Source organism: Hemitrygon akajei, chromosome 6 (genome assembly GCF_048418815.1).
Source record: "Hemitrygon akajei chromosome 6, sHemAka1.3, whole genome shotgun sequence".
NCBI lineage: Eukaryota > Metazoa > Chordata > Chondrichthyes > Myliobatiformes > Dasyatidae > Hemitrygon > Hemitrygon akajei.
Genome location: NC_133129.1, coordinates 128,719,456 through 128,745,589, shown reverse-complemented (window position 1 = coordinate 128,745,589; position 26,134 = coordinate 128,719,456). Strand labels below are relative to the sequence as shown.

Below are 26,134 nucleotides of genomic sequence, written 5' to 3'. Positions count from 1 at the left end.
CACTAGACTGTTTCATTAAAATGGGCCCTTTTCTTTTTGTTTTATGTTACTAACCCCTTAGTCAAATTAAGAATAATAAAGCTAAATTGTTTACTTGCATATGGTACATTGTCTGTTATTTCATGGTATTGATTTGTAACATTATTTCAGGGCCCATTCCACCAGGTTCAGAAACAGTTATTACCTCTCAACCATCAGGCTCCTGAACCACCTCACTCATCCCATCACTAAGCTGTTCCCACAACCAGTGGACTCGCTTTCAAGGACTCTTCATCTCATATTCTCGATATGGTGGCTTATTATTATTTCTTTCTCTGTTTGCAGTCTGTTGGCTTTTGTACATTGGTTGTTCGTCCATCCTGTTGGGGGCGGGATTTATTGAACTTCTTGTATTTATTGTGTAGGCCCACAAGAAAATAAATCATATGACGTACGTATACTTCGATATTAAATTTACTTGAACTTTGAACTTTCGGGAGGCCCTGCTCTTAATGTATGTATGTAATGCCTTGCATTCTCTTTAATCCTATTTGCAAAGGACTTTTCATAACCTCTTCCGGCTCTCTTAATTCCTTTCTTGGGCTCTTTTCTCGATCTGTTATAATCCTCAAGAGATCTGTTTGATTTTAGCTGTTCTCCCACTGAAGGATCAGTCACATCAACCAACACTAGGTCAAGTGTGGACCCTCCTTTTTTTTGGATTATCTACATATTGATTTAAGAACCCTTTCTAATGCACCTCACAAATTCTGTTCTCTTGCACTAAGGAGATCCCTGTCTATATTACAAAAGTTAAAATCTCTCACTGCAACAACTCTATTGTCTTTGCACCTTCCTTTATTTGCCTGCCTATCTGCCCCTCAAGATTCTGGTGGCTTTTGGGGGCGGGTCTGTAGTAGAATCCAATCAGAGTGATTTGAGTTTAGAGTTCTACCTGTATAGACTCAGTGAATGAGTCCTTCATTATGTTCCTTCTGAGTACAACTGTGATATTGTCCCTGGTTAGTTGCCCAACACGCAGCCTCCCTCCTCCTTTTTACCTCCTTCTCTTAAAACAATGACATTTTGGACAATTAAGGAAATATCCCCATCCTTTTTCTCAACCCAAGTCTCTGATATGGCCATAGCACGTACAGATCCATGCTCTAAGTTCCTCACTGAGCATTAAAATAAACACTCTTCAACCTGTCCATTCAATTGTTGATCGTCCAGCCATTGATCCCATTGATCATGCATGATTAAGATTATTTGGGGTGAACCTTTTGCAAATTTCCCTTTGTGCATTTACTCAATGGAATTATAATCTCCAAAATCATGAAGAACACCATTATACAGACAGGGAGCTCCAGTCCCACAGAACAAAATGAGACCGTTTGAACCATTGAGTCCAGACTAACCATCAAACACACTTCTAATATGATTCCACAGTGAGCTCAATTTATTCTCCCTAGATCCTCATTAACCACCCAGACCCCAAGATTCCAACACTTAACAAACACTAGGGCAACATACAGTCATCAATCCCCATGTCTAAATTAATATGGAAATTGATGATGATCTGCAAATTCAGTTTTAGTTAGAAAATATTCAACTCCACAATAAGCATATTGTAGTTATTAATAAACAGTGAGACCCAAGCAGTAAGGAGAAATTATATTTGTTTAAATCATGTCTCACGAGACCATGACCTGACACTGACATATAATCCACCAAAGCAATACATGACAACTGCATTCTTGACATGACTGGTCTATCTTTGGCTTTTACCATCCAGTGTTAAAAATCTATGAACTGCCGGTTATTTAAATAGTCCCACACATTTAGATTCTTCAGGGCTATTTGCCAATGCTTGTATTTACTGTTGATTAAAATGGATTTGGATCATTGTTTATACTCACTTTGTTCCTTCCACATAAGGGGGGGGGGGTGGAGGGGGAGAGTGACGGAGAAAGAGAAGGAGAAGAGAGGAGAAAATGAGGATAGGGGATGACAGAAAGAGTGTGGGAGAGAGGGTTGGAGAGTGTGTGGGAGAGAGGGATAGAGAGTGTGTGGGAGAGAGGGATAGAGAGTGTGTGGGAGAGAGGGATAGAGAGTGTGTGGGAGAGAGGGATAGAGAGTGTGTGGGAGAGAGGGATAGAGAGTGTGTGGGGGAGAGGGAGAGTGTGTGGGAGAGAGGGAGAGTGAGAGTGTGGAAGAGAGGGAGAGTGTGTGGGAGAGAGGGAGAGTGAGAGTGTGGAAGAGAGGGAGAGTGTGTGGAAGAGAGGGAGAGGGAGAGTGTGTGGGAGAGAGGGAGAGTGAGAGTGTGTGGGAGAGAGGGAGAGTGAGAGTGTGGGGGAGAGGGAGAGTGTGTGGGAGAGAGGGAGAGTGAGAGTGTGGAAGAGAGGGAGAGGGAGAGTGTGTGGAAGAGAGGGAGAGGGAGAGTGTGTGGGAGAGAGGGAGAGTGTGTGGGAGAGAGGGAGAGTGTGTGGGAGAGAGGGAAAGTGAGAGTGTGGAAGAGAGGGAGAGGGAGAGTGAGAGTGTGGGAGAGAGGGAGAGGGAGAGTGAGAGTGTGGGAGAGAGGGAGAGTGTGTGGGAGAGAGGGAGAGGGAGAGTGAGAGTGTGTGGGAGAGAGGGAAAGTGAGAGTGTGGGAGAGAGGGAGAGTGTGTGGGAGAGAGGGAGAGGGAGAGTGAGAGTGTGTGGGAGAGAGGGAAAGTGAGAGTGTGGAAGAGAGGGAGAGGGAGAAAGAGAAAATGAGAATGCATTTCTTTTCTGAGGGTATACCAATGCAAAGTATACTGTGCACAGCAGAACAGGCTTTCTGCAGCATGTCTGACATATTCATGTGCTTCATTTAGATAAGTCACCTGGATGAGATGGACTCCATCTCAGGGTTCTGAAAGAGGGAGCTGAGGAGATTTTGGAGGCATTAGTAATAATCTTTCAAGAATTGCTACTTTCTGGTATTGTTCCAGAGGACTGAAAAATTACAAGTGTTACTCCACTCTTTAAGAAAGAGGGAAGGCAGAAGAAAGGAAATTATATGCCAGTTAGTCGAAAGATGGGAAGATGTTGGAGTCTATTATAAAGGATGAGGTTTCGGGATTCTTGGAGGCACACAAGGGGAAATCTTCCTGACAAATCTTTTAGAATTCTTTGAGGAAATAACAAGCAGGATAAACAAAGGAAATGTTGTTTACTTGGATTTTCAGATATTCAGAAGGCCTCTGACAAGGTGTTGCACTATGTTAAAGGATACATCTGGTCCTCGGGTTGAGCCTCTGAATTGGACAAAGGCCAATTTTGATGGTATCAGGAAGGATCTGCAAGTGTGGATTGGGACAGGCTGTTCTCTGACAAAGGAGTCCTTGGTAGTCTAGGCAGGGAGCCAAAAGAGATAGGGGAGACCTTAAATGTATTTTTTGCACAGGGTCTACAGAAGTGAGGCAAAGCAGCAGTGAGGTCTCAGACCCTATACAGATTACAGAGGAGAAGGTGTTTGCGGTCTTGAGGCAAATTAAGGTGAACAAATCCTCAGGGCCCGACAAGGTGTTCCCTTATACTAGTAGTCGCCAACCCGTCGATCGCGATCGACTGGTCGATCTTTGAGACTTCCCCAGTAGATCCCGAAAAAAAAATAAATACACAAATACTGTTGAGAGATTGTTTTTGGGTTGCGGGGTTTTAGTTCCGTTCTTTCTGCCCAGTGCGCATGCGTGTAGCTCCCCCGCACTACACAGTGTAATTCAACACGTACAAAAGCTGGATGAACTCAGCAGGTCAGGCAGCACCCATTGAAAGGAGCAGTCAACCTGCTGACTGCTGAGTTCATCCAGCGTGTTTGTACGTGTTGATTTGACCACAGCATCTGCAGTGTACTTTGTGTTTACACAGTGTAATTCAGTGGTCCCCAACCACCGGGCCGTGAGGAAACAATATGAGTCAGCTGCACCTTTCCTCATTCCCTGTCATGACCACTGTTGAACTTGAACACACGCGAGATCATCAGTCGCCTAAATGCAGTGATACTTTCGCGCCAGGGATCACTGGTTCGCCTCGGGCGGCTGGCGAGAACCACTGATGCTACTGGCCCGGAGCGCAGCCAGCGGGAAGTGCCATTGCTATCGGCCCAGAGCACGGACAGATGGGTGCCGCCTCTAAACCTGTTCACCACACCGAATGTTCGTGGGGAACCCGGTGCTAAAATACTCGCAGACGACCTAATTCAGGCTCAGGGTTCCGTAAGTATCAGAGCAGCTACCGCGCTGCGATCTACTGAAACAAACTTTTGTCGGCCGATAGACCCTACAAGGGGGGCGGGCGGGCACCCTGTCGCACTCCTCGCTCGGTAGCTCTCTCCGGACTGGAACCGCCGCGGCTCCAGCACGGGGACCTCCGGCCCTGACCTTGTCCTCTCACCCCACCCACGGCCAGCTGCACTGGCCAAGGCATCTGGTGGTGGGTGGGCAGAGGCTGTCTAATGAGGCAATGAAGCCCTCAAAACTGCTTCGGTACCCTGAGTCCAAGCATCCCGCACTTAAAGACAAACCCGCTGAGTTTTTTGAGCGGAAAAAACTTGAGCAAGTGGGACAGAAGCTAAGTGCCGAGAGCCGCTAAAACTACATTGCGGAATAGACTGGGCATAAGGAACCTGCTTCGAGTATCGCTGTATTCCCGTCGTGTTTAACACCCCTACCCCCCCCCACCCCCCGTCGGCAAGAATATTGTCAATATTAAACCGGTCCGCGGTGCAAAAATGGGTGGGTACCCCTGGTGTTTATACATTATTTCTACTTCCGGGTTGCGGGGTTTTACTTCCGGTCTCTTCTGCCCTGGTGCGCATGCGTGTGACTAATCGATCTGGGGGTTGATCTCGCCTTTGACTATGGCCGAGGTGGGGGATCTTGGGCTTAAAAAGGTTGGTGACCACTACCTTATACCCTGTGGTTGAGTGTAGAAATTGCAGTGGCCCTGGCAGAGATACTTAATTCATCCTTAGTGAGTGGTGAGATACCAGAGGATTGGAGCATAGCTAATGTTGTTCTGCCGTTTAAGGTAGGCTCTAAGAATAAGCCAGGAAATTATAAGCCGGTAAGCCTGACATCAGTAGTGGGAAAGTTATGGAAGGTATTCTAAGGGACTGGATATATGAGTACTTGGATGGACAGGGATTGATTAGGGACAGTCAACATGGCTTTGTGTGTGGTAGATCATGTCTAAACAATCGTATAGAGTTTTTTGAGGACATTACCAGGAAAGTTGATGAATGCAAGGCAGTGGCTATTGTCTACATGGACTTTAGCAAGGCATTTGACAAGTCCCCTTCACAGATCAAAGCACAGGAGATGGGATGTTATATTGAAGTTGTATAAGACATTGGTGAGGCCTAATTGAAGTATTATGTGCAGTTTTGGTCACCTACTTACAGGAAGGATGTAAATAAGGTTGAAAGAGTACAGAGAAAATTTACAAGGATGTTATTAGGACTGCAGGGCCCGAGTTATAAGGCAAGACTGAATAGGATCGAATTTTATTCTCTAGAACGTAGATTGAGGGGACATTTGATAGAGGTATACAAAATTATGAGGGATATAGATAGTGAAAAAAACTTGCTTGCATTTACCCTGAGGTTGGGTGAGACTACAACTAGAGGCCATGGGTTAAGGGTGAAAGATGAAATGTTTAAGGGGTACATGAGGGGAGCCATCTTCACTCAGAGGGTCATGCGTGTGTGGAACGAGCTGCCAGTGCAAGTGATGGATGCAATTTCTACATTTCTGATGTTTGGATAGGTGCATGGTTGGGAGGGGTATGGAGGGCTTTGGTTTGGGTGCAGGTCAATTTGTCTATGCAGCTTTAAATGGTTTGGCATGGACAAGACAAGCTGCTTCTGTATTGTAGTTTTCTATGATTCTACAACTCATGGTATTACAGGAAAGGTACTAGCATTGATAGAAGATTGGCTGCTGGCAGGAGGCAAAGAGTGGGAATAAAGGGGGCCTGTTCTTGTTGGCTGTTGGTGAATAGTTGTATTCCACAGGGGTCGGTATTGGGACTGCTTCTTTTCGCGCTATATGTCAATGATTTGTATGACAGTATTGATGGTTTTCTTATGTGTTGTCTTGCAGATGATATGAAGATAGGTGAAGGAGCAGGTAGTTTTGGGGAAGCAGGGAGTCTTAGTCAGATTAGGAGAATGGGCAAAGAAGTGCCAAATGGAATATAGTGCAGGGAATTGTATGAACATGCATTTTAGTAGAAGCAATAAAGACCTAGACTATTTTCTAAATGGGGAGGAAATTCAAAGGTGCAGAGTGACTTGGGAGTCCTTGTGTAGGATTCCCTTAAGGTTAGCTTGCAGGATGAGTCGCTGGTAAGGAAGGCAGATGCAATGCTAGTATTCATTTTGAGAGGGCTAGAATATAAAGCCGAGGCTCTGTAAGGCTTTGGTCAGACCACACTTGGAGTAATGTGAGCAGTTTGGAAATCGTATCTATGAAAAGGTATGCTGGATTTGGAGAGGGTCTGAAGGAGGTTCATGAGAATGATGCCAGGAATGAAAGGGTTAACATATGAGGAGCGTTTGATGGCTCTGGGCCTGTATCCGCTGCAGTTTATTAGAATGAAAGGGAATCTCATTGAAACCTAACAAATATTGAAAGGCCTAGTCAGAGTGATGGGGAGAGGATATTTTCTATAGTGGGAAAATCTACGACCAGCGTGCACAGCCTGCAAATAGAGGGTCATTTTTCATTTCATTTCATTTCATTTTTCAATCTTGTTTATTGATTTCCAAATAAAGAATATACAAACCGGAAGAGGAGTTTAACAAGTAGATAATATAAAAGACATATAAACAGCAATAGTAAAAACAGAAAGTATATAATGTCAAAATTAAATAGGTAAAATATTATGCTGTTATATATACAATGGTAAAAAAAACTACAACTCCTCATAGCAATCATAAAAAAAGATTGGAAATTTTATTGATAAGGAAAAAAAACCCACTAACTAAACTGAAACAAAAAAATAGAAAGAGAAAAAAAAGGAAAGAAAAAGAAAGATTGAGCAGTCCAATTGAGGATAAAATTAGAAAAAAAAGAGAGAAAAAAAAACACATCCTTCCAGTCATCTCCCAACCTTCATGGATAACGATTTTCCCCAAAGAGAATTTAAAAAATAAATAAATAAAAATAAATTAAATAATGTGAAAATATTCAATAAAGGGTCACCAGACTTGTTCAAAATTAAAGGATGTATCAAATGTCCGGCTTCTAATTTTCTCCAAGCTTAGACATGACATAATAGAGGAGAGCTAATAGAAAACAGAAGGCGGGTTAGATTCTTTCCAGTGTAGCAAAATAGCTCTTCAAGCCAGTAAAGTTGAAAAAGTTGGGCGGAAGCAGACACTTTGCTTGCTTCCTCTGGAATAATCCCAAAAATTGCTGTAAGTGGATTAGGTTGAACATCCATATCTATAACTTCAGATAATATTCCAAACACATCCCTCCAAAAATTATTTACTTACACATGACCAAAACATATGAGTTAGAGTAGCCACTTCTGTGTTACATCTGTCACAAATAGGGCTTATATTAGGAAAAATATGCCCCAATTTATCTTTGGACATATGGGCCCTGTGTACTATCTGAAACTGAATTAAGATATGGCATGTGCAGATAGATGAATTATTGACTAAATAATAAATTTTACTCCATTGATTATCTGACAGTGAATGTTGAAGTTCTACTTCCCAGCTGCGTTGAACCCTTATCATTAGGCGAGCATTCATTAACTGTTTATAAATGATAGCTATTAATCGTTTTTGAAAAGGTTTAAACTGAAAAATAACATAAGCCAAATTTAAAGAGCAGGCCAAGAGGTAATTCGATAAAAAATCACGTAAAAAATTCCCAACCTGTAAATACCTGAAAAAATATGCATTAGAGATATCATATTTATCCATTAACTGTGAAAAAGACATTAAACAGTCTTGTAAAAACAAATCTAAAAAAGTTTTTATTCCCTTAATTTTCCATGTTAAAAAAGCCTTATCCAAAGTTGATGGTTTAAAAAAGAAAGGGTCATCTAATTAAAACAGTGATGTGGAGGAGTTTCTTTAGCCAGAGGGCAGTGAGCCTGTGGAATTGATTGCCACAGGTGATTGTGGAAGCCAAGCCATAGGGTATATTTAAAATGGAGGTTGACAGGTTCTTGATTAGTCATGGAATCAAAGGTTATGGGGAGAAGGCAAGAGAACGGGGTTGAGATAGAAAATAAATCAGTCGTGATGGAATGGCGGAGCAGACTCGATGGATGAATGGCCTAATAGTGCTCCTATGTTTTATAGTCCTGTGGTTATCCCCAATCTGTCTTACGACAAAGAAATGCGGTTGGATTGTGGGTCTGGATCAGGGCTTTCAAAAAACTCGTGGCATGTATTGTAAAGCAGGATCAGTGTGTTGGATTCGGGCAATGAAGATAAATGGGCTGAGAAAGGGGGAACAGGCTGGAATGTGGAGATTTTGGAGTTGCCCTTTCTGGACGATTGCTTGGGGTTCAAATGGAGAGTGCCCCAATGGACAAATTTTCACTTCAAATCGATTGAAATGAAGTGGACATTGAAGCCCTGAATAAAACCACGCTACAGCATCCCAGCAGACTGTGAATTTCCTTTTTTTTTTGCAAATTGGATGACACAGACACAAAGGCTAGGGGGGAAAATCATGGACTTTGTGTTGCACTGCATGTAATTCATCCTTAATTTCACCTCCCAATTGAATTACCTATAAATTAGTGCATAACCCAATAGAATTTCAATGCTGGATTCTGTTCAAAAGAAAATACATATTTGCCCACTGAAGGGGAAACATCCACAGGTGACACTTATCATCAACATCGAGATTAGGATGTTAGCGTGGAAGAGAATGAGAAATATCAGAACCCAGCTTTTAGCCATTTTAAAGCCTTTTTTTAAGGTTTTAAGGCAAAATTCCTTGTTCTGATAATTCCTGGTGCTGACTAACATTGGAAACAGAAGTCCAGAACATGGTTCCATTACCAAATACAAAGCACAAAATTGAAAAAAAAATTTGGAAGGAATATAGTCTCACCTTCATCACCTAGGTTTAATGGTGGATAAGTTCTCAACTCATTTTGATGCTTCGATCTTTGTCTCTAAAAAAAAGTAAACCAGCCATTAACAAGAAAGTGTTAATTTCAAGGAAAAGGACCCTGGGCAAAAAGATTGCTGTGAACAGTTGACAGAATTAGGATAATACCATGCCACTCCCCACGGCAGAATCCAAGATGTAGATTGGTTAGCACTTCGATGCAGCGATGAGGAGGTGCCTCACCATCACATGCCATCCTCAACGTGCAACATTAACTGAAAGAGCCGTTTTACCATTACCATGGCAGAGAAATTAACTTAAAGTAGCATATTCATCCATCACTGAGAAGGGCATTTAGTCATGCAACACTCATTTGAAAATTCTGTGGTTCCAGAGAGCAATGACAAAGAGTAAGGCTTTGGAAACTGAAAATGAATTGGGCTGGGAGGGGCAGTGGAGTAAGGTTCAGCTGTCAATGATTGGTGGTGCTGCGACCTATATTAACTGGTTGTGTGGTATTGGGGTAGATCATTAAGAGGATTGTGAACAGCAGTGATGGAGGGTGGTTGGGACCTTGGGAACTCTGTTGGGAGGAACTAATTTGGGTTTGTAAGCTAGTTATCTCCTTGTGACAGGTTCCCAGTGCACGATGGGACCTACTCATGACTGCTCTCTTTAAATTGCAGAGCTTCAAGAAAGCAGAGCTACTAAAACTAAATTGGATTGACCCAAAGACATGATTATTTCAGGATCTCATGGACTGACTTCCTTTAGGCACACTCTGATTGCTGCACAAGAAATGACATCATCGCATGCTTGTCCAACACAGAAAACAGTTCATTCCAAGAAGTGGCCAGTGGAATTTCTGGCATTCTATGAGTTGGCTCAATGACCATCGTATCTGCATTTCACTCTGGAAAAATATCATTTGGATATACAGTATGTGAAATTGACCAAAAGTAAAGTGCTATGTGATTAGAATTCTAGACATGTATAGAACTGCTTGAACAAAATTGTGTACAGTCCAGGTTATGCTAATTATACTCTCAGCCACCTCACAAATCAGCAACACTGATCACACCACATTTGGCAAACCTTACATTGTCAGCCTGAACAAGAACGACCAACTGAACTTCACAGTAATTCCAGAGCGGTTAGACAATCAGCTGCCTTCCTCAAACACATTATGTAATTAAAATGCATGTACGAATGAGGCAATATCTAATTTTGCTTCAATTGTTTGAAGAGGAAAAGAACACATTCAACAAAATAGGAGCGGCTTACTGGCAATTTGATTGGCAAAGTGGCCAGCCACATTGAATCCGGGCCTTTTCTTTTCTTAGCAGCCTCCTCAGGTACATTTTCTGGCAAGGACCCTCTGTAAAAGGAAACCTAGAATAAAGATCAGTAATGTACCATTACACCCGTGATCTGCAGTTCTTGTTGCAATGAAGCTATGCTGGACTTGGTGTAAAGCATTATCAACGGGCAATCTGCCTGTGTCTACAGGTGTGGGTAAGATAGTTCTCAGCAATGAAGGCTCATCCTCCTAGTTTATGCCCTAACAACTCTGCCCTGAGCAAAGGCCAAGAGTTAATGACCTATCTGCTATTTCAATTGAAGGTCAGTAACCAAGGGGAAATGTGAACTATTTGATGACAAGGGACTTTGCCAATCACTTACCATTTTACTCAATGATTGATAACTGTCATGAGGTCAATTAATGCTCTTTCATTTTTAAACTGTTTCTGATAGTAGAGAAAAAATGAACAAAATGAGGCTGAGACTTCAAATGAAGCCAAACCATTTTACATTCATGTCTCATTGCCCATGGATGGTTTAACAGTTTTAAAATGTTAAGGACAATCATGAAGAAAGTGGCAAAATAAAAACCTCTCTGTGGCAGTGAGCAGTTAAGTATTAGTTTGCAGGGCAGAAATGCATAATAATCAAAATCTGGAATAATCAGGAACCACTACGAAAAACATTTCTATAGGACTGAAATTGACTTACCAATCCATATAACCAAGTGTCTCTCCCACCCACGCACGCACATCATACATCTCTCACACATACACACACACCACATACATACATACACACAAACCACAAACACACACGCACACTCACATCATACACACACACATCACATACACACATGCACACTCACATCACATACACACACACACACACACACACACACACACACACACACACACACACACACACACACACACACACACACACACACACACACACACACACACACACACACACACACACACACACACACACACACACACACACACACACACACACACCAGAATAGTGTAAGCCAAAGCCAAAAATAAGTTTGATCTCTTTCCTCATCTTTTTCACAACTCTGAAGATAAAAATATTTTCACAGTATCTACTGGTGGTGTGCACTATTAGGAATGGCTAAACTGCCTGAGACTTATAAAGAAGTAGCCATCTAAAATTTTATGTACTGCTACATGTCAGTTTCATTATAACCGTGAGACTGGAGTTGGAGCCAGAGAGTGAACTGGTCTGAATTCCCTCTGCTTCAATAGGAACCAACAACAGAAGCACCTTCTCATCATGGAAAATACTGTTAAATCTTTTTTTAAATATCTGTTTTCTTGTTAAATGTCTTTTTTTTATTGAGATCCAGCATGGAATAGGCCCTGCTGGCCCAGCAACCCCTCCGATTCAATCCTAAGCTCACCATGAGACAATTTACAATGACCAATTAACCTACCAACCAGTACGTCTTTGGTAACTGTGGGAGGAAACCAGAGCACCCGGAGGAAACCCGGACAAACTGATCACAGGCAGCAGCAGGAATTGAACCCGGGCCACCTGTACTGTGAAGTGTTGTACTAACCACTGTGATAGCTTGTCACCTATACAAAGTGTCCCCTAAACTGTGAACACCACCAGCAGAGAAAGTTTTCATCTCCCTGTTCTAAACCTTTAAAAGAAACAGCCGATGAAGATTCATGGTCTTTGAGGAAGAGCAGAAGATCCTCCAGCCGCTGGCTTTGCTGCAGACTCAGCCTTGCCTTAAACATCATGGAGTTCATTGGTAACTTCAATGTGAGGCACCCATGAAAATGTCAGCAGCTAATCTTGCAAAAACACATTCTCTTTGTGTTTTGGCATGTGCTTCGGCAGTCTGCAGACCCTAAAGCTCCAGCTTTGGTCAGAAAGAAAGGAACTGGCAGTGCATGACTTGAGACATCACTAAGTATACAACAAATGCCACATAAACACCACAGATTCTGAATGAATTGGACACAGGGGACTCCCCGACGACCTCCTGCCAGATATGAATGGTTATACCCCTGCAGGCTCTCCATTGCACCCTGCACATTCTCCTGTAAGCTCAAGGAACTTCAGGGAAGTTGAAAGCAATCGGCTTTTGTGAGTATTAAGAACCAGAATCTACCAGAAGCCAAAAAGAGAGGAGTCAATGGAGATACAAAAACATCAGATGATGTTGTGTATGTGGAAATCAAGAGGAAAGATCAGATCACAAAGGGAAAATAATAGTCCAGTGAATTAAATGCACCATCCCAAGATCAAAATCCACAAATGAGAAGAAGAAAAAGGACGGAGAGAAGGAATGTGAGAAAGAAAAAGGAAGTGATTGAAGTAGATCCAGGGAGAGAAAGGTATCCAGAGCTGTCAGTGTAACTTCTCCTGTCTCAAGAGTCCAGTCCTACAACCAGCAGGGAGGAGGCCCCAGAACCCAAGATTGCTTTCACAGCCACAGGTCTCAGCTGCCAAGAGTGATCACCCTTGTCAATAAAGACATTATCCCACAAGAGTAAGAAAGCCTTCACAGATATTGAATCTTTCCACCTAAATGGGAGAATCTAAAATTTACTATGCTGTGGATGTCTGTATACAGTAGTTGTATTATATAGTATATTACACCAGTATTTCTTGAACGGCCGTGTTTCCTTTGAATTAATTTAATATTTTGAAGTTATGATACTTAACAATGTACATTTGCAATCACCAAAGTGGAAGGAGCATCACTCACCTGTCCTTTCACATCTTGTGTTTTCCTGTCTGCTAGAGTTGAGATATAAACCTCTTTAATGTTCTTCAGATGCGAATAAAAGGTGAAACTGATTCTCCCATCTACGCAATCTGGCCGGTCTGAAAACAAAGTGAAACTTAATGAGCTGATGAAAGGTTTGTTGTTCATAGCAAGGATGATCATAGATTACAGGATGATATGTATCAGCTGGTAAAGTCGGCAAAATCAAAGGCAGATGAAACTTCATTCTGGTAAGTGTGAAATGAAAAACCTTAGAAGAACTAATAAAAGTAGTGCACACACAACACATAGCAGCACCTTAGGAAGTGTTGAGGAAAAGAGTTCAAGCTTCACTGAATGTGACAGCTCAATAAGGAGGTGACAAAGGCAATCATTATATTTATATTTGATGCTCATGATAACAAGAGTGGTGACATTATAGTACAACCTTCTAAAATGTTGGTTAGGCCACAGCTAGAACTTTGTGTCTAATTCTAGAACATTATAGGAAGGCCATGATTGCACTGCAGAAGGTACAGAGAAGATTCATCAAGAGGTTGCCTTGGATAGAGCATTTGAATTATCAGTAGGCTGATAAAGCTGGATTGGCTTTTCATAGAGCAGAGAGCCCGATAGAGTTATACAAGATTAATGTGGGCATGGATACCACAGATAGTAGGAAACTTACTCCTTAGCAATGGCATCTAAAACTAGAGTGCATAGACTTAAGGCGAGTACAATAACCTTTAGAGGGGATTTTTTTTCACCTGGAACCTGGAATGTCAGGCCTCAGTGGGTAAGGGAGTTGAGTACTCCCAGAACCTTTAATAAGTACCTCAGAATCAGTATCAGTTTAATATTACCAGCATATGTCGTAAAATTTGTTGGCTTTGCTGCAACAGTACAATGCAAAATATAATAATAGGGAAAAACATGAATCATAGTAAATATATATGTGTATATAAAATAGATAAATTAAATAAGTAGGCAAAAAATATAAATAAAAAAGTACTGAGGTAGTGTTCATGGGTTCAATGTCCATTCAGAAATCTGATGGCAGAGGGGAAGAAGCTGTACCTGAATTGTTGAGTGAGTGTCTTCAGGCTTCTGTACCTCTTCCTGATGGCAGCAAAGAGGATAAGACATGACCAGTGTGATGGGGATTCCTCAATGACGGATGCCACCTTTTTGAGGCATCGCTCCTTAAAGATGTCCTGTTTACTACAGAGGCCAATGCCCATGATTGAGCTAGACAAGCACTTGAATCACCAATGTTTCAGACTATGTGTTAGAAACACAGAAAACCTACAGCACAATACAGGCCCTTAGGCCCACAAAGTTGTGCTGAACACGTCCTTACCTTAGACATTACCTAGGGTTATCCATAGCCCTCTATTTTTCTAAGGTTCGCCTACCTATCCAGGAGTCTCTTAAAGGACCCTATCATTTCCGCCTCCACCACCATCACCGGCAGCCCATTCCACTTCTCACCACTCTCTGCGTAAAAAAACTTACCGCTGGCATCTCCTCTGTACCTACTTCCAAGCACTTAAAAATATGCCCTCTCGTGCTAGCCATTTCAGCCCTGGGAAAAAGTCTCTATCTACATGATCAATGCCTCTCATCACCTTATCAGGTCACCTCTCATCCTCCGTCACTCCAAGGAGAAAAGGCCGAGTTCACTCAACCTATTCTCATAAGGCATGCTCCCCAATCCAGGCAGCATCCTTGTAAATCTCCTCTGCACCCTTTCTATGGCTTCCACATCCTTCCTGTAGTGAGGCGACCAGAACTGAGCACAGTACTCCAAGTGGGGTCTGACCAGGGTCCTATATAGCTGCAACATTACCTCTCGGCTCCTAAACTCAATCCCAGGAATGATGAAGGCCAATGCACCGTATGCCTTCTTAACCACAGAGTGTTGGTAAATAGGATTAGTATTCAGGGGTTCCCAAGCTGGGGTCCACAGACACCCCGGTTAATGGTAAGACTCCATGGTGTAAAAAAGTTTGGGAACCCCGATTGGCTTAAAGGGCCCATGAGAAGTTTGACTTAATGATCAAAAAGATTAATACAAGCAATTACTGATGATTGTTATAACACATTTTCCTTTACATCACACCTGACTACTAGCCTCACTCATGATTACGTGACTACAAAATTCCTTTTGATCAACAGGCTAATTAAAGTATCTTAGTCATCCTATTCTCTGTACAGCAAAAACACCAGCATGGAAATGGTGTAACACAATATGGTCAGCACTGAATTATTTATGTAGTTATTTGAATTAGGCAATATAAGGTTTAATGTCACACTATAGAAAAGAACACCATGATCATGAATAATTATGATATGGGTCGTCAGATGGTCGGAAGAGGAGCCTCAAAGCTAAAATGTATATTCTGAGAAATTAATTCCTGAAGTTGACCCTCACGGTTTATGTGCCAGACATCAAGTATTTTGTATGTCATGGTACTCAGTTAATTTTAATTGAGGGCTATAAACAATTGACTAAATTGTCAGTCATAGAACATCCAACAAGACTATTTTACATTTTTAAAATATACTTCCACCCCTTGGAACCACTGTACCCACAACTCTTTCTTCCTAACAGGACCTGCTGAAGTACAAACCCAGAAATGTTGTGAGCAACCTTACCAATGTTGGATGCTGGTTCACACACCAGAACAGAAGATCTCTTCACCCAGGCACCGCAGATGAAAAGAAATAATGCAGAATACTACCTTGCAGTGTTCGATCTATAGCCCTGCAGGTCTTCAAGTGACGCTTAAATGTGCTGGTAGTTTCTGCCCCCATGACTCTTTCAGACCGTGAGCTCCCAACTTCTATCATTCTCTGGGTTAATCCTGCTACCAATTACTTTAAATCAAGGCCATCTTGTTAGCAACCCCTCTCCCAAGAGGAATATGTCCTTTCTACTTACTTTGTTTTCCATCATATTTTCCATACTTCCAATTAGGTCTCTTAGTCTCCTTTATTCATAAACAAAACCCACATTATCCAATCTTTACTCCCTGCTAAAATTGTTCAACCCTGACATCTGCCTCTGCATCCTTTCCAGTGCAATCGTAATGTGATGACCACAACAGTACGTTGTACCCAAACGACAGTGCTTATACAGTTCTTGTATAAAAACTTTGCTCATCCATGTATTACTTTGGCTAGCACAAGAATCCATTCCATATGCCTTTTGACCACTTTGGTAACTGAATTTAAGGATGTGTGGACAGTTTTATCTGTTGCACGCCTCTCAATATTCTCCCATTTCCTCTTTTCTTAATTTGTGGGACCTGGATACCACCGACAATCACAGCATTTCTCATCCAATCATCATTGCTCCTGAACCAAGGAGTGAGTTGTGAGTTAGTCATATTGGTGGATCTGGAGTCATGTAAAGGCCTGACAAGATAAAGAGAGGGGACTTCCTTTCCTGAGGACCTAACTGCTTTCAAGATCATCCAGTAGAGTTGTGGATGCTACTACCAAGACCAGCTTTAAATAATTACTTGAACTTAAATTTCCCAGCTACCATGGTGGGATTCAAACTTACAAGTGTGGAACAGGATTCAGACCTCCTGCTGCTGGTCTAGAAACCTGAATCATTCTGCTACCGATATAAGTTACAAAGAGTCACATGTCAGATTCTCGGAGCCCAATCTTGCAAATGAACAACAATGAATCTGACAATGGTTGACACCAAGCAATTGCAGGCATCTGCACAAGCCAGTTAAATGTGGAACTTTAGAAGTTGCTGATGGGATAAACCCTCCACAGGGCATGCTATTTCGAATTGGGCGAATGCAGTCAATGCAGAATCAGTAGTGTGGTGTGAACTTTGATTTTTTTTCCTGTACCATTTTCAATATAAAACCATTGAAAATGTTATGAATTGCTGACTGAGGTTTCATTGAAATGCACAAATGCACAATTGTAGAATAGCCGCTGTAACCCTGAAAAAAATATTTTCAGGTGTGGGTAGGTGTAATTTGGCATTTGAAAACTCCATTTGATTGCACCCGATGGGGTGTGGAGGAGATTTACAAATACGTTGGCAGGAATGGAGAATTTAAACAATGATGAAAGATTGGACAGCCAGGATCTCTTTCTTTGGAATTGTCAAGACTTAATACATTTGTATAAAATTGTGAGGAACCCAGGTAAAGGGAAAAGCCCAATTTCCTTTAGAGTAAGGGTGAAAAACCATGGGGAAGAAATTTCAAGTATCTAGTGGAGGGATTAGATGGAGATAAGAAAGACAGAATTTGGTAATCGTCTGAAATGTACTGTCTGAAAGGGTGGTAGAGGCAGAAATATCAACCATATTTACAAAGTACTTTGATATTTGGAGAGACATGACCAGCAGGTGGAACCTAGTAGAAATGGATTGGGGAGTTCATTTCCATCTGATGCAAGAATGAAGGACCAAATGGCCTCCTACAGTGCTGTACATTTTCTAGGGTTGTACTTTATAAAATTTCTTTATGAAGTTTCAATTTTTACCTTAAACATGCATGTGTTACTCAATCTTAATTTAGCTTTTCATAAAAAGTTTCTGGTAATTACTGTATAAAAATCAATGTTCTTCACTTCTTGCTTTCAGGCCTATTGACAACTCAATTTCATGACATCAGTGTTGCTGGCTAAGGCCATAAAACTCAGGAGCAGAATTAGGCCTTTTGGCCCATCAAGTCTGCTTTGCCATTCAACACCCTTTGGCTCTGGAAATTCCTCATTGCTCTTCTAAATGGATGTCCCTCAATTCTGAGGCTATGCCCTCTGGTCCTAGACGCCCCCGCTACAGGAAACATCCTCTCCACATCCATTCCATTTAGGCCTTTCAGTATTCAATAGGTTTCAATGAGATCCCCCCTCATTCTTCTAAACTCCTGTGAGTAAATACCCAGAGCCATCAGATGTTAACCCTTTCATTCCTAGAATCATTCTCATGAACCTCCTCTGGACCCTCTCTGATCCCCAAAACAGTTCACAATATTCCATCTGATGCAAACACAACAGATCAAATAGATCAAATAGTACTGTATATTTTCTGTGTGACAGATGCTCCGCAATTTCATGTCACAGTAGAAAAGGAGAAATCCATGTCACAGAACCAGTTAATCTTTGTGACTGGAGTCAAGGTCAGTGATGAGATTATCCCTTTGGTAATCAATACAAAATCCAGGACAATGATTTCAAAATTACCCTTTCTGGTCCTGTAATAGATGACTGCAAACCACAGTAGGAGACATAAAGCGGATTATCAAGGAACCCAAAATTAGAACTTATAATGATGCAGATTATAAAAGGAGAAAAAAAGATCTATTGTGGTTTTATGAACTCTAATATAATCCTTATAACGATATTAAGAACTCAAACTTGAGTATTTTTATTTTTTTTAAATCAAAATTGCGCAATATTATAGTGACCTGAAGCACAAGATTCCTCTCTAACAAATAAGAAATGTGCTGTTAACACAGCCTGAAAAATATTAAATCATTTCAGGAACTTTGACCTATTGTAACTTATATTATATTTTAAAAATCTGTCAACATTCAAAAATTATGATTTGTCCTAAGATGCATTAGATATGGAATAAATATTTTAAGTTTGGGATCTCCTATTTGTGATTATGTAATCTGTGTGATCAGCATGTGGTGTAAAACAACAGAAGATGTATTGTTTTCAATAATTATTCCACCTGTTCCTCTGATTTAGAAGGGGAATGAATAATAATGAATAATGAATGGTGAAATATTTCCTCTGCTTGAAAATTACTTTGCATTTGACAACAAATAATTTCAATAAATAGGAGTTCAAAATGAAAATTGGAACTGGAAAAACTGGAATTTAGAAGATTGAGGGGGGGGATCTTAATGAAACATATAAAATTCTAAAGGGATTGGACAGGCTAGATGCAGGAAGATTGTTTCCGATGTTGGGGAAGTCCAGAACGAGGGGTCACAGTTTAAGGATAAAGGGGAAGCCTTTTAGGACCGAGATGAGGAAAAACTTCTTCACACAGTGTTATGAATGTACCACAGCCCTGAGGGGCCGAAGGGTGCAGGGGTAGCCCCCTCCTTTGTGAGAATCGCAAGATCACTATTGAGTCAATTCAGGAGACACAGGAAATGAGAGAAAGACATGCAGAATCCACAAAAGGGTTAGAATGTGTCCTGGCCTCCGAAAGGCAGACCCATTGATACCGGCTATTGTCTCTTGGAGACGGACTTGTGTATGCATCCTGGACGATGCAATCAAAGCCCCAGGCAATGAACCAAGGAGGAGGTTGTTGGAGGGATTGCATCATCCCCAACCTGATTGACACCTGAGACCCTGTGAGTCAGGATAAAAAGAGGGTCTGTGGGAACAGCCCCTCAGACGCACCAGAAGAAACGCTAGTGATCCCGTAATAGCGAAAGCCGGTGGAAGGCCACGTGCGTCCGCTTCCATTTGCCCGGAATCGGTGACCTTTGCCATGGAAAAACAGTTTTTAGCTAACAACGGGGAACTCAACTCTTAACGACTCTCGAAGGATTGACATCATAAACAGAATGGGCAAGTTTTAACCCGTCTCTCTCTCTCTCCAACAATTGCCACACAGGGTCCCCAACGGCTGCAGCCTGTATGAACTGAACGAACTATATATTTCCATCGGACAATTCATTATCCCCTAGACAACGATACAGCTTATTTCTTATTGATTATTATTATACCCGCGCTTTTAGATTTAGTATTGACGACGTATATTATCTGTGTGTTTGCATTGATATTATTTTTATGTATTTCTATCAATAAATACTGTTAAAAATAGTACCATCAGACTTCAACGGACCTCGCTATCTTTGCTGGTAAGTGACCCAGTTACGGGGTACGTAACAACAGAGCGTGGTGAATCTGTGGAATTCTCTGCCACAGGAAACAATTGAGGCCGGTTCATTGGCTATATTTAAGAGGAAGTTAGATACGGCCCTTGTGGCTAAAGGGATCAGGGGGTATGGAGAGAAAGCAGGTACAGGGTTCTGAGTTGGATGATCAGCCATGATCATACTGAATGATGGTGCAGGCTCGAAGGGCCGAATGGCCTACTCCTGCACCTATTTTCTATGTTTCTATGTTTCTAAAATCTGTCCCTGCTAATGGAAAACAATTCCAAATTCCAATTCCAATTCCAATTCCAATTCTAAAGGAAACTCCCATTAGCAATGAAACATCATGTTTAAACATCCATAGATTAACCAGTATTCCATGATTTGGCCTTACCTGAAACAATTTCAATCCCTTTTTCAAATCCAGCAAAAAACTGTTCTCCTTCAAACATTTCCACAATCTCAGATGGCTCAGGCCCCCAATACCTCTTCTCTAAATTCTTGCAGACAGACTCAACCTGTGTAATAAAAATTCATGTTTAGGGAAGACAATGAAAGTTTCAAGAGGACTCACCTATTATGACACAGACTATAAAGATGGAGTCTTGATCTCTCAATCTATCCTGTCATAGCCTGTGGACTTTATTTGTCCACCATCATTGCCGATCTCTGAGGATCTTACCTCAATGCAACATCTTGATGCAGCTATAAAGAAGGCAAGACAGAGGCCAAATTTCATTGAGAGTTTGAGGAGATTTGGTTTGTCAACTAAAACACTCGAAAACTTCTACAAATGTGCTGTGGAGAGCATTCTGACAGGTTGCATCATGGTCTGGTATGGAGGGGAGACTGCACAAGATTGAAGTAAGTTGCAGAAATATGTAAAATTAGTCAGCTCCATCATGGCTATTCAAGACATCTTTAAGAAGTGGTACCTGAGGAAGTTCAGCATCCATCATTGAGGATCCCCACCACCCAGAACAAGCCCGCTTCACACTGGTACCATCGAGAAGGAGGTACAGAAGGCTGAAGGCATGCATGCACTGATTTAAGAACAGCTTCTTCCCCTCTGCCTTATGATTTCTAAATAGACATGAATACTACCTCACTACTTCCTTATTTCTGTTTTATTCCCACTACTTATTTTAATTTAACTATTTAATAGTTCTTACAGAAACACCTGCATGATGCTAAGCTGGGGCACATCATCAGTGATGTTACCTGGGATCGTCAGGTGTTTTGGGTCTTTCAAGATCGTACACCCTCGCCCAGGCGACCTGACCGGGGTTGATCAGACCCCGGCCTGTGCCCTGGCAGCAACCCACAGATCTGCCCTCTTTGTCCACAGCCATCTTGATGCTTTCTCTGATGTGTCTGTGGTGGTAGAAATGGCTCTCCTCCTTCACTCTCCCGTGATTCCAAGTTCAGCGTTTACTTTGCAGAGTGACTGGCTGCAGAGCCACGACACCTGACCTCCACGGGTCAACATTTTGCTCTCCAGCCTCTTCTTTGGCAGTTATTCTTCAGATCTTCATTCTTGGCTCTGTTCTGCTCGTAGGCCTCCTCCGTGTGTTCTTCTCATGGCACGGTTATCTCAAGCATAAGAACGTGCTTCGATGAGTTGGACCACAACACAATGTTGGGCCACGACGTAGTCTCTGTGATGTGTGGAGGAAACTGCAGCTGTTTTCCCAGGTCTGCTTTTAGCTTCCAGTCCTGCGCAGTGAAGAGCAACCCGGTTGCTTTCTGGTGTTCTGTCAGTCTTACCCCCTCTTTGACAAAGAAGATGGTATTCTTGACCGACTTGTTTCCCGGCAGATGCTAAGGGTGCTGCAGATTGTCTCAGTAGTTGTCCGGAGGACCTGGTCATGCCGCCACCGATAACGGCCATCGGCAAGAGCCCTAGGGCAGCAGCTCAGAATATGCTCTAATGTACCAGTTTTCTCACAGAGGGGGCAAGCTGGTCATTCCGCAAGGCTCCAGCAGTGCAGGTTTGATGGGCTAGGAGGGACGTCATAAACAGCCTGGATAAGGAACTTGATGCGGTGTGGATCCACCTTCCAGAGATCGTTCCACGTGATCTTTTGCTCGATCACCTGCTCCCATTTGGTCCGGGCTCCTTGCTGTTTCATTGCCACTGCTCTGCTGGTCCTCTCCTCCTCCACAACTGCCCTTACTTCATTCTGGACCGGTTCTCGTCACTCTTTCCCTTGTACTTTGTCAAAATGGGGGACTTCAAGGCTTCCAAGTCCAACTCTTCCCTTGGCGACTGCCCCCACCAGCACTTTGTGGCACAGTCGCGCCTCAGCTTCTTCCACTGCAGCCTCTGCTCTCCACTTTCTTCCAGTTCTCACTGCCTCTCTTGCTCCGGCAACCTCTGGATCTGAAGATCTGTAGCAGCTCTCTTGCTCTTGCTCGGTGGAGTTCAGGGGGAGCCTCAGTTTGTAGTTATTCCCGTATAGAGCGATGCTGCTGCTGTTCCTTGGTAAACCCAGCCATCTTCGCAGGAAGCGGCTGACTACCCTCTCTACCTCAGCAACAGTGGAAATTGGAAACTCATAGAGAAGCAGTGGCCAGCAGATTCTTGGTAATATACCGTGCTGGTAAATCCATGCCATAAACCGCCCTGGAAGGCCAGTCTCGTCAACCTCTTGCAACCATTGTTCAAACTCCCCACAGGTGTTTCTTATTGCCACCTTATCTCTGAGAGTTACATCTTCCCAAGACTTTTAACAGGGTTCTCTGTGACGGTAGGAATTGAAATGTCCTCAACAGAGAAACAAAACTTCTCCTGTACTCTCCCCTTCTTCAGCACTACAGATCTTGATTTTGCAGGCTTAAAGGACATCCTTGCCCACTTCATCAACCTTTCCAGTCCCTTAAAATTCCACCTAGCACCAGGCACCGACTCTGTAGTGATAGTCAGATCATCCATGAAGGCTCGTATTAGCGGTCGGCAGATCCCAGATCTTGATTTCGGGCCTCGACACTCTGGCTCTGCAGATTTTACCAGCATGCTCATTGCCAGGGTGAAAAGGATGACTGAGATGGTGCAACCCATGATGATACCAATCTCCAGCCTGAACCAGTCTGATGTTGAGACTCTCAGGTGGAACTCGTTGTAGTCCATAAGGAGGCCTCTGATTCCCTCAGGAACATGGTGCCTCTTCAGAGCATCTTCAACAACCTTGTGGGGGATTGATCCATAGGCATTGAACAAATCCAACCACAAAACCACTAGGTCACCCTTATTCTCTCTGGCCTCTCTCAGGAGCTGTGTGATGACTCCAGTGTGCTCCAAGCAGCCTGGTACCCTTGGAACACCACCCTTCTGCATGGAGGTGTCGATGTAATTGTCCCTCAGGAAGTATTCTGTTATGCGTTTTGCCACCACGCTGAAGAAGGTCTTCCCTTCAACACTCAGCAAGGATATTATCCTAAACTGGCTGATGTTCTCGGAGTTCTCTTCTTTTGGAATCCACACTCCATCTGCATTCTTCCATTGCTTGGGCACTTTGCCTCTCTTCCAGACGACCTTGACGATTCTCCACAGCCGCCGGAGAAGCCGGGGGCAGCGTTTGTCGATGTTGTAGGTGGTGCCACTCGGACCAGGCGCTGAGCCAGCTCTGACTCCTTGCTGAACCTCCTCGAAGGTCAAAAGCCTCTGTTGGTTCTGCGGGGGTGGTGAGGGCATCACAGCCTCCCAGTTCAACTTCTCTGTCCAGGTTACTGAAGGTGCTTCGAAGATGGTTCGCCAATTTATGTGGTTGCTTGAGTGCCAAGTTCTTTCCGGATGTTTGTGGATTTTGGTGGCTCTGTTGTTTTTAACATATGGCTGTTTGGCCTGCTTCTCTTCCTTGGTACCAAATCTTTCTGCTGCCAGTTATGATCACTGTTGTCATTATCTGCAATCTCCTCTCCACACCACCTTTGGCCACTGCCTCCAACACTAGATCTATGTCCTCATCAAATCTTTGCCACTCTGCTGTCTGGCAGGCTTTGGGCCATCTGATCCGCACGGTCTGAGATGTGATGTGTTTGCACCACATGGAGGCTCTGGGTACTGCGGGGTGCGTCCTGACCCTGCTCCTCCTCTGTCTCACCAGGTTGGGAATCTGGGCATTGTGGTGCTCTCTGCTGCTCTTCACACCTCATCCTTGACCGGTGGATTCTCAAGCCTCTCTGGTTCTTAGATGCACTGCATACTTGTTTTTGTTTGTCCATTGCACTGTGTTGGTAGCCTTGTATCTGTCCGGCTGGGAAGCTCTTCTGCCCCCTCCTCTCAGGCTTCCCCGGGGGAATCTTTCCATTCTTTGATCCATAGCCTTCTTGGGTACTCCTTTACAGGAGCTGCGGTTAGGGCTGCTAAACCACCCGCCCCTGTTTGCTGTCTTTCCAGGCTGTCAACCAGACTCTTCCTGGTAGTCACTGGTGTCTCAGGAGGTAGTTCTTACAGAAATGTGCTGTGGAGAGCATTCTGACTGGTTGTTTCGTGCTCTGGTACGGAGGGGAGACTGCACAAGATTGAAGTAAGTTGCAGAAATATGTAAAATTAGTCAGCTCCATCATGGGTATTCAAGACATCTTTAAGAAGTGGTGCCTGAGGAAGTTCAGCATCCATCATTGAGGATCCCCACCACCCAGAACAAGCCCGCTTCACACTGGTACCATCGAGAAGGAGGTACAGAAGCCTGAAGGCATGCATGCAGTGATTTAGGAACAGCTTCTTCCCCTCTGCCTTATGATTTCTAAATAGGCATGAATACAGTCGGCCCTCCTCATCCGCGGATTCCGCATGCGCAAATTCAACCAACCGCGAATCGCGAAAACCCGGAAGTGCTCTTCCAGCACTTGTTGTTCGAGCATGTACAGACATTTTTTCTTGTCATTATTCCCTAAACAATGCAGTATAACAATGATTTTACATAGCATTTACATTGTATTAGGTATTATAAGTAATCTAGAGATGATTTAAAGTACATGGGAGGATGTGCGTGGGTTATTGTGGATCGGGATTGAAAAAAATTGTAAGTTCTCTTATTAAGTAAGTCGGAACAGGTACATTAGTGTCAGTTAGTCAAATGTTTGTCTTACTATAGTATATATTTTACCTTTCAATGCATATAAAACACTTAAGAACGTATGTTTCAGCGCCGGGCTTGGGAACAGAAATTCTCAGGACTCCGGACAGACCGCTCCCGAGTGTGCTCTCCACCGTGCCGGGTTGATGCGGAGGATCAAAAACGCAAAACCCCAAAACCCAATAATTAAACCACGGCGTTGCTTAGTAATAATTGTAGCTTTCATCGGGGCAGAACCTTTCTCACTTTATCCTTTAAAATTGTTCCGATCGTTTACCGACTGTAGCCTAACGCTTTTCCAATGACTGATGGTGTTTCACCTCTTTCCGATCTCTTTATTATTTCCACTTTATTTTCAATCATGATCGTGATTATTTTTGTGAACAGAAACACTGTGCATTCAGAGTTCTGGCGCCGGGTCCTAATGTCCAGTGCATTGAGACAGGTTAAATAAGGTCTGGGGTTCCGCTGGGTCCTAAGGTCCACCAGATAGAGAGGTTGCATAAGGGACTTGAGCATCCGCGAATTCTTGTATCCACGAGGGGTCCCGGAACCTATCCCTCGCGGTTAAGGAGGGCCGACGGTACTTCCTCACTACTTCTTTATTTCTGTTTTATTCCCACTACTTATTTTAATTTAACTATTTAATAGACATTGTAACTCAATATTTTCCTCTATATTTATCTATCATGTATTTCATTGTACTCCTGCCATATATTTAACAGATTTTATGACGTATGCCGGTGATATTAAACCTGATTCGGATTTTCTCAGTAAATCTATCACTACAGTCTGCATACTACCTCACTTTTTAATATATATTATCTCCAGTTTTTGCACAATTTTTAATTTATTCCATATACATACACTGTAATCGATTATTTATTTATTTATTATTTTATCTTTATTTATTTTAATTTCGTCTATATTATGTATTGCATTGAACTGCTGCTGCTAAGTTAACAAATTTCATGTCACCTGCCGGTGATAATAAACCGGATTCTGATTCTGATGCTTTCCTTTCG

The 26,134-nt window shown here is 42.7% G+C and overlaps 1 protein-coding gene across 4 annotated transcripts in view; it reads right to left on the bottom strand.

Moving 5' to 3' along the window:
- The window catches only part of pidd1 (p53-induced death domain protein 1), a 67,086-nt gene that overhangs the window by 7,788 nt on the left and 33,164 nt on the right, over nt 1–26,134 (bottom strand). For 3 of the 4 annotated variants that reach the window (XM_073049232.1, XM_073049233.1, XM_073049234.1), the window contains exons 12-15: nt 20,423–20,546; nt 13,142–13,260; nt 10,375–10,482; nt 9,091–9,154 (exon numbers count right to left, since the gene is read on the bottom strand). In XM_073049232.1, the coding sequence (XP_072905333.1) occupies nt 9,091–9,154; nt 10,375–10,482; nt 13,142–13,260; nt 20,423–20,546 (415 nt within the window). The remainder of the gene's footprint in view (nt 1–9,090; nt 9,155–10,374; nt 10,483–13,141; nt 13,261–20,422; nt 20,547–26,134) is intronic. The other variant, XM_073049235.1, reaches the window with a different exon arrangement.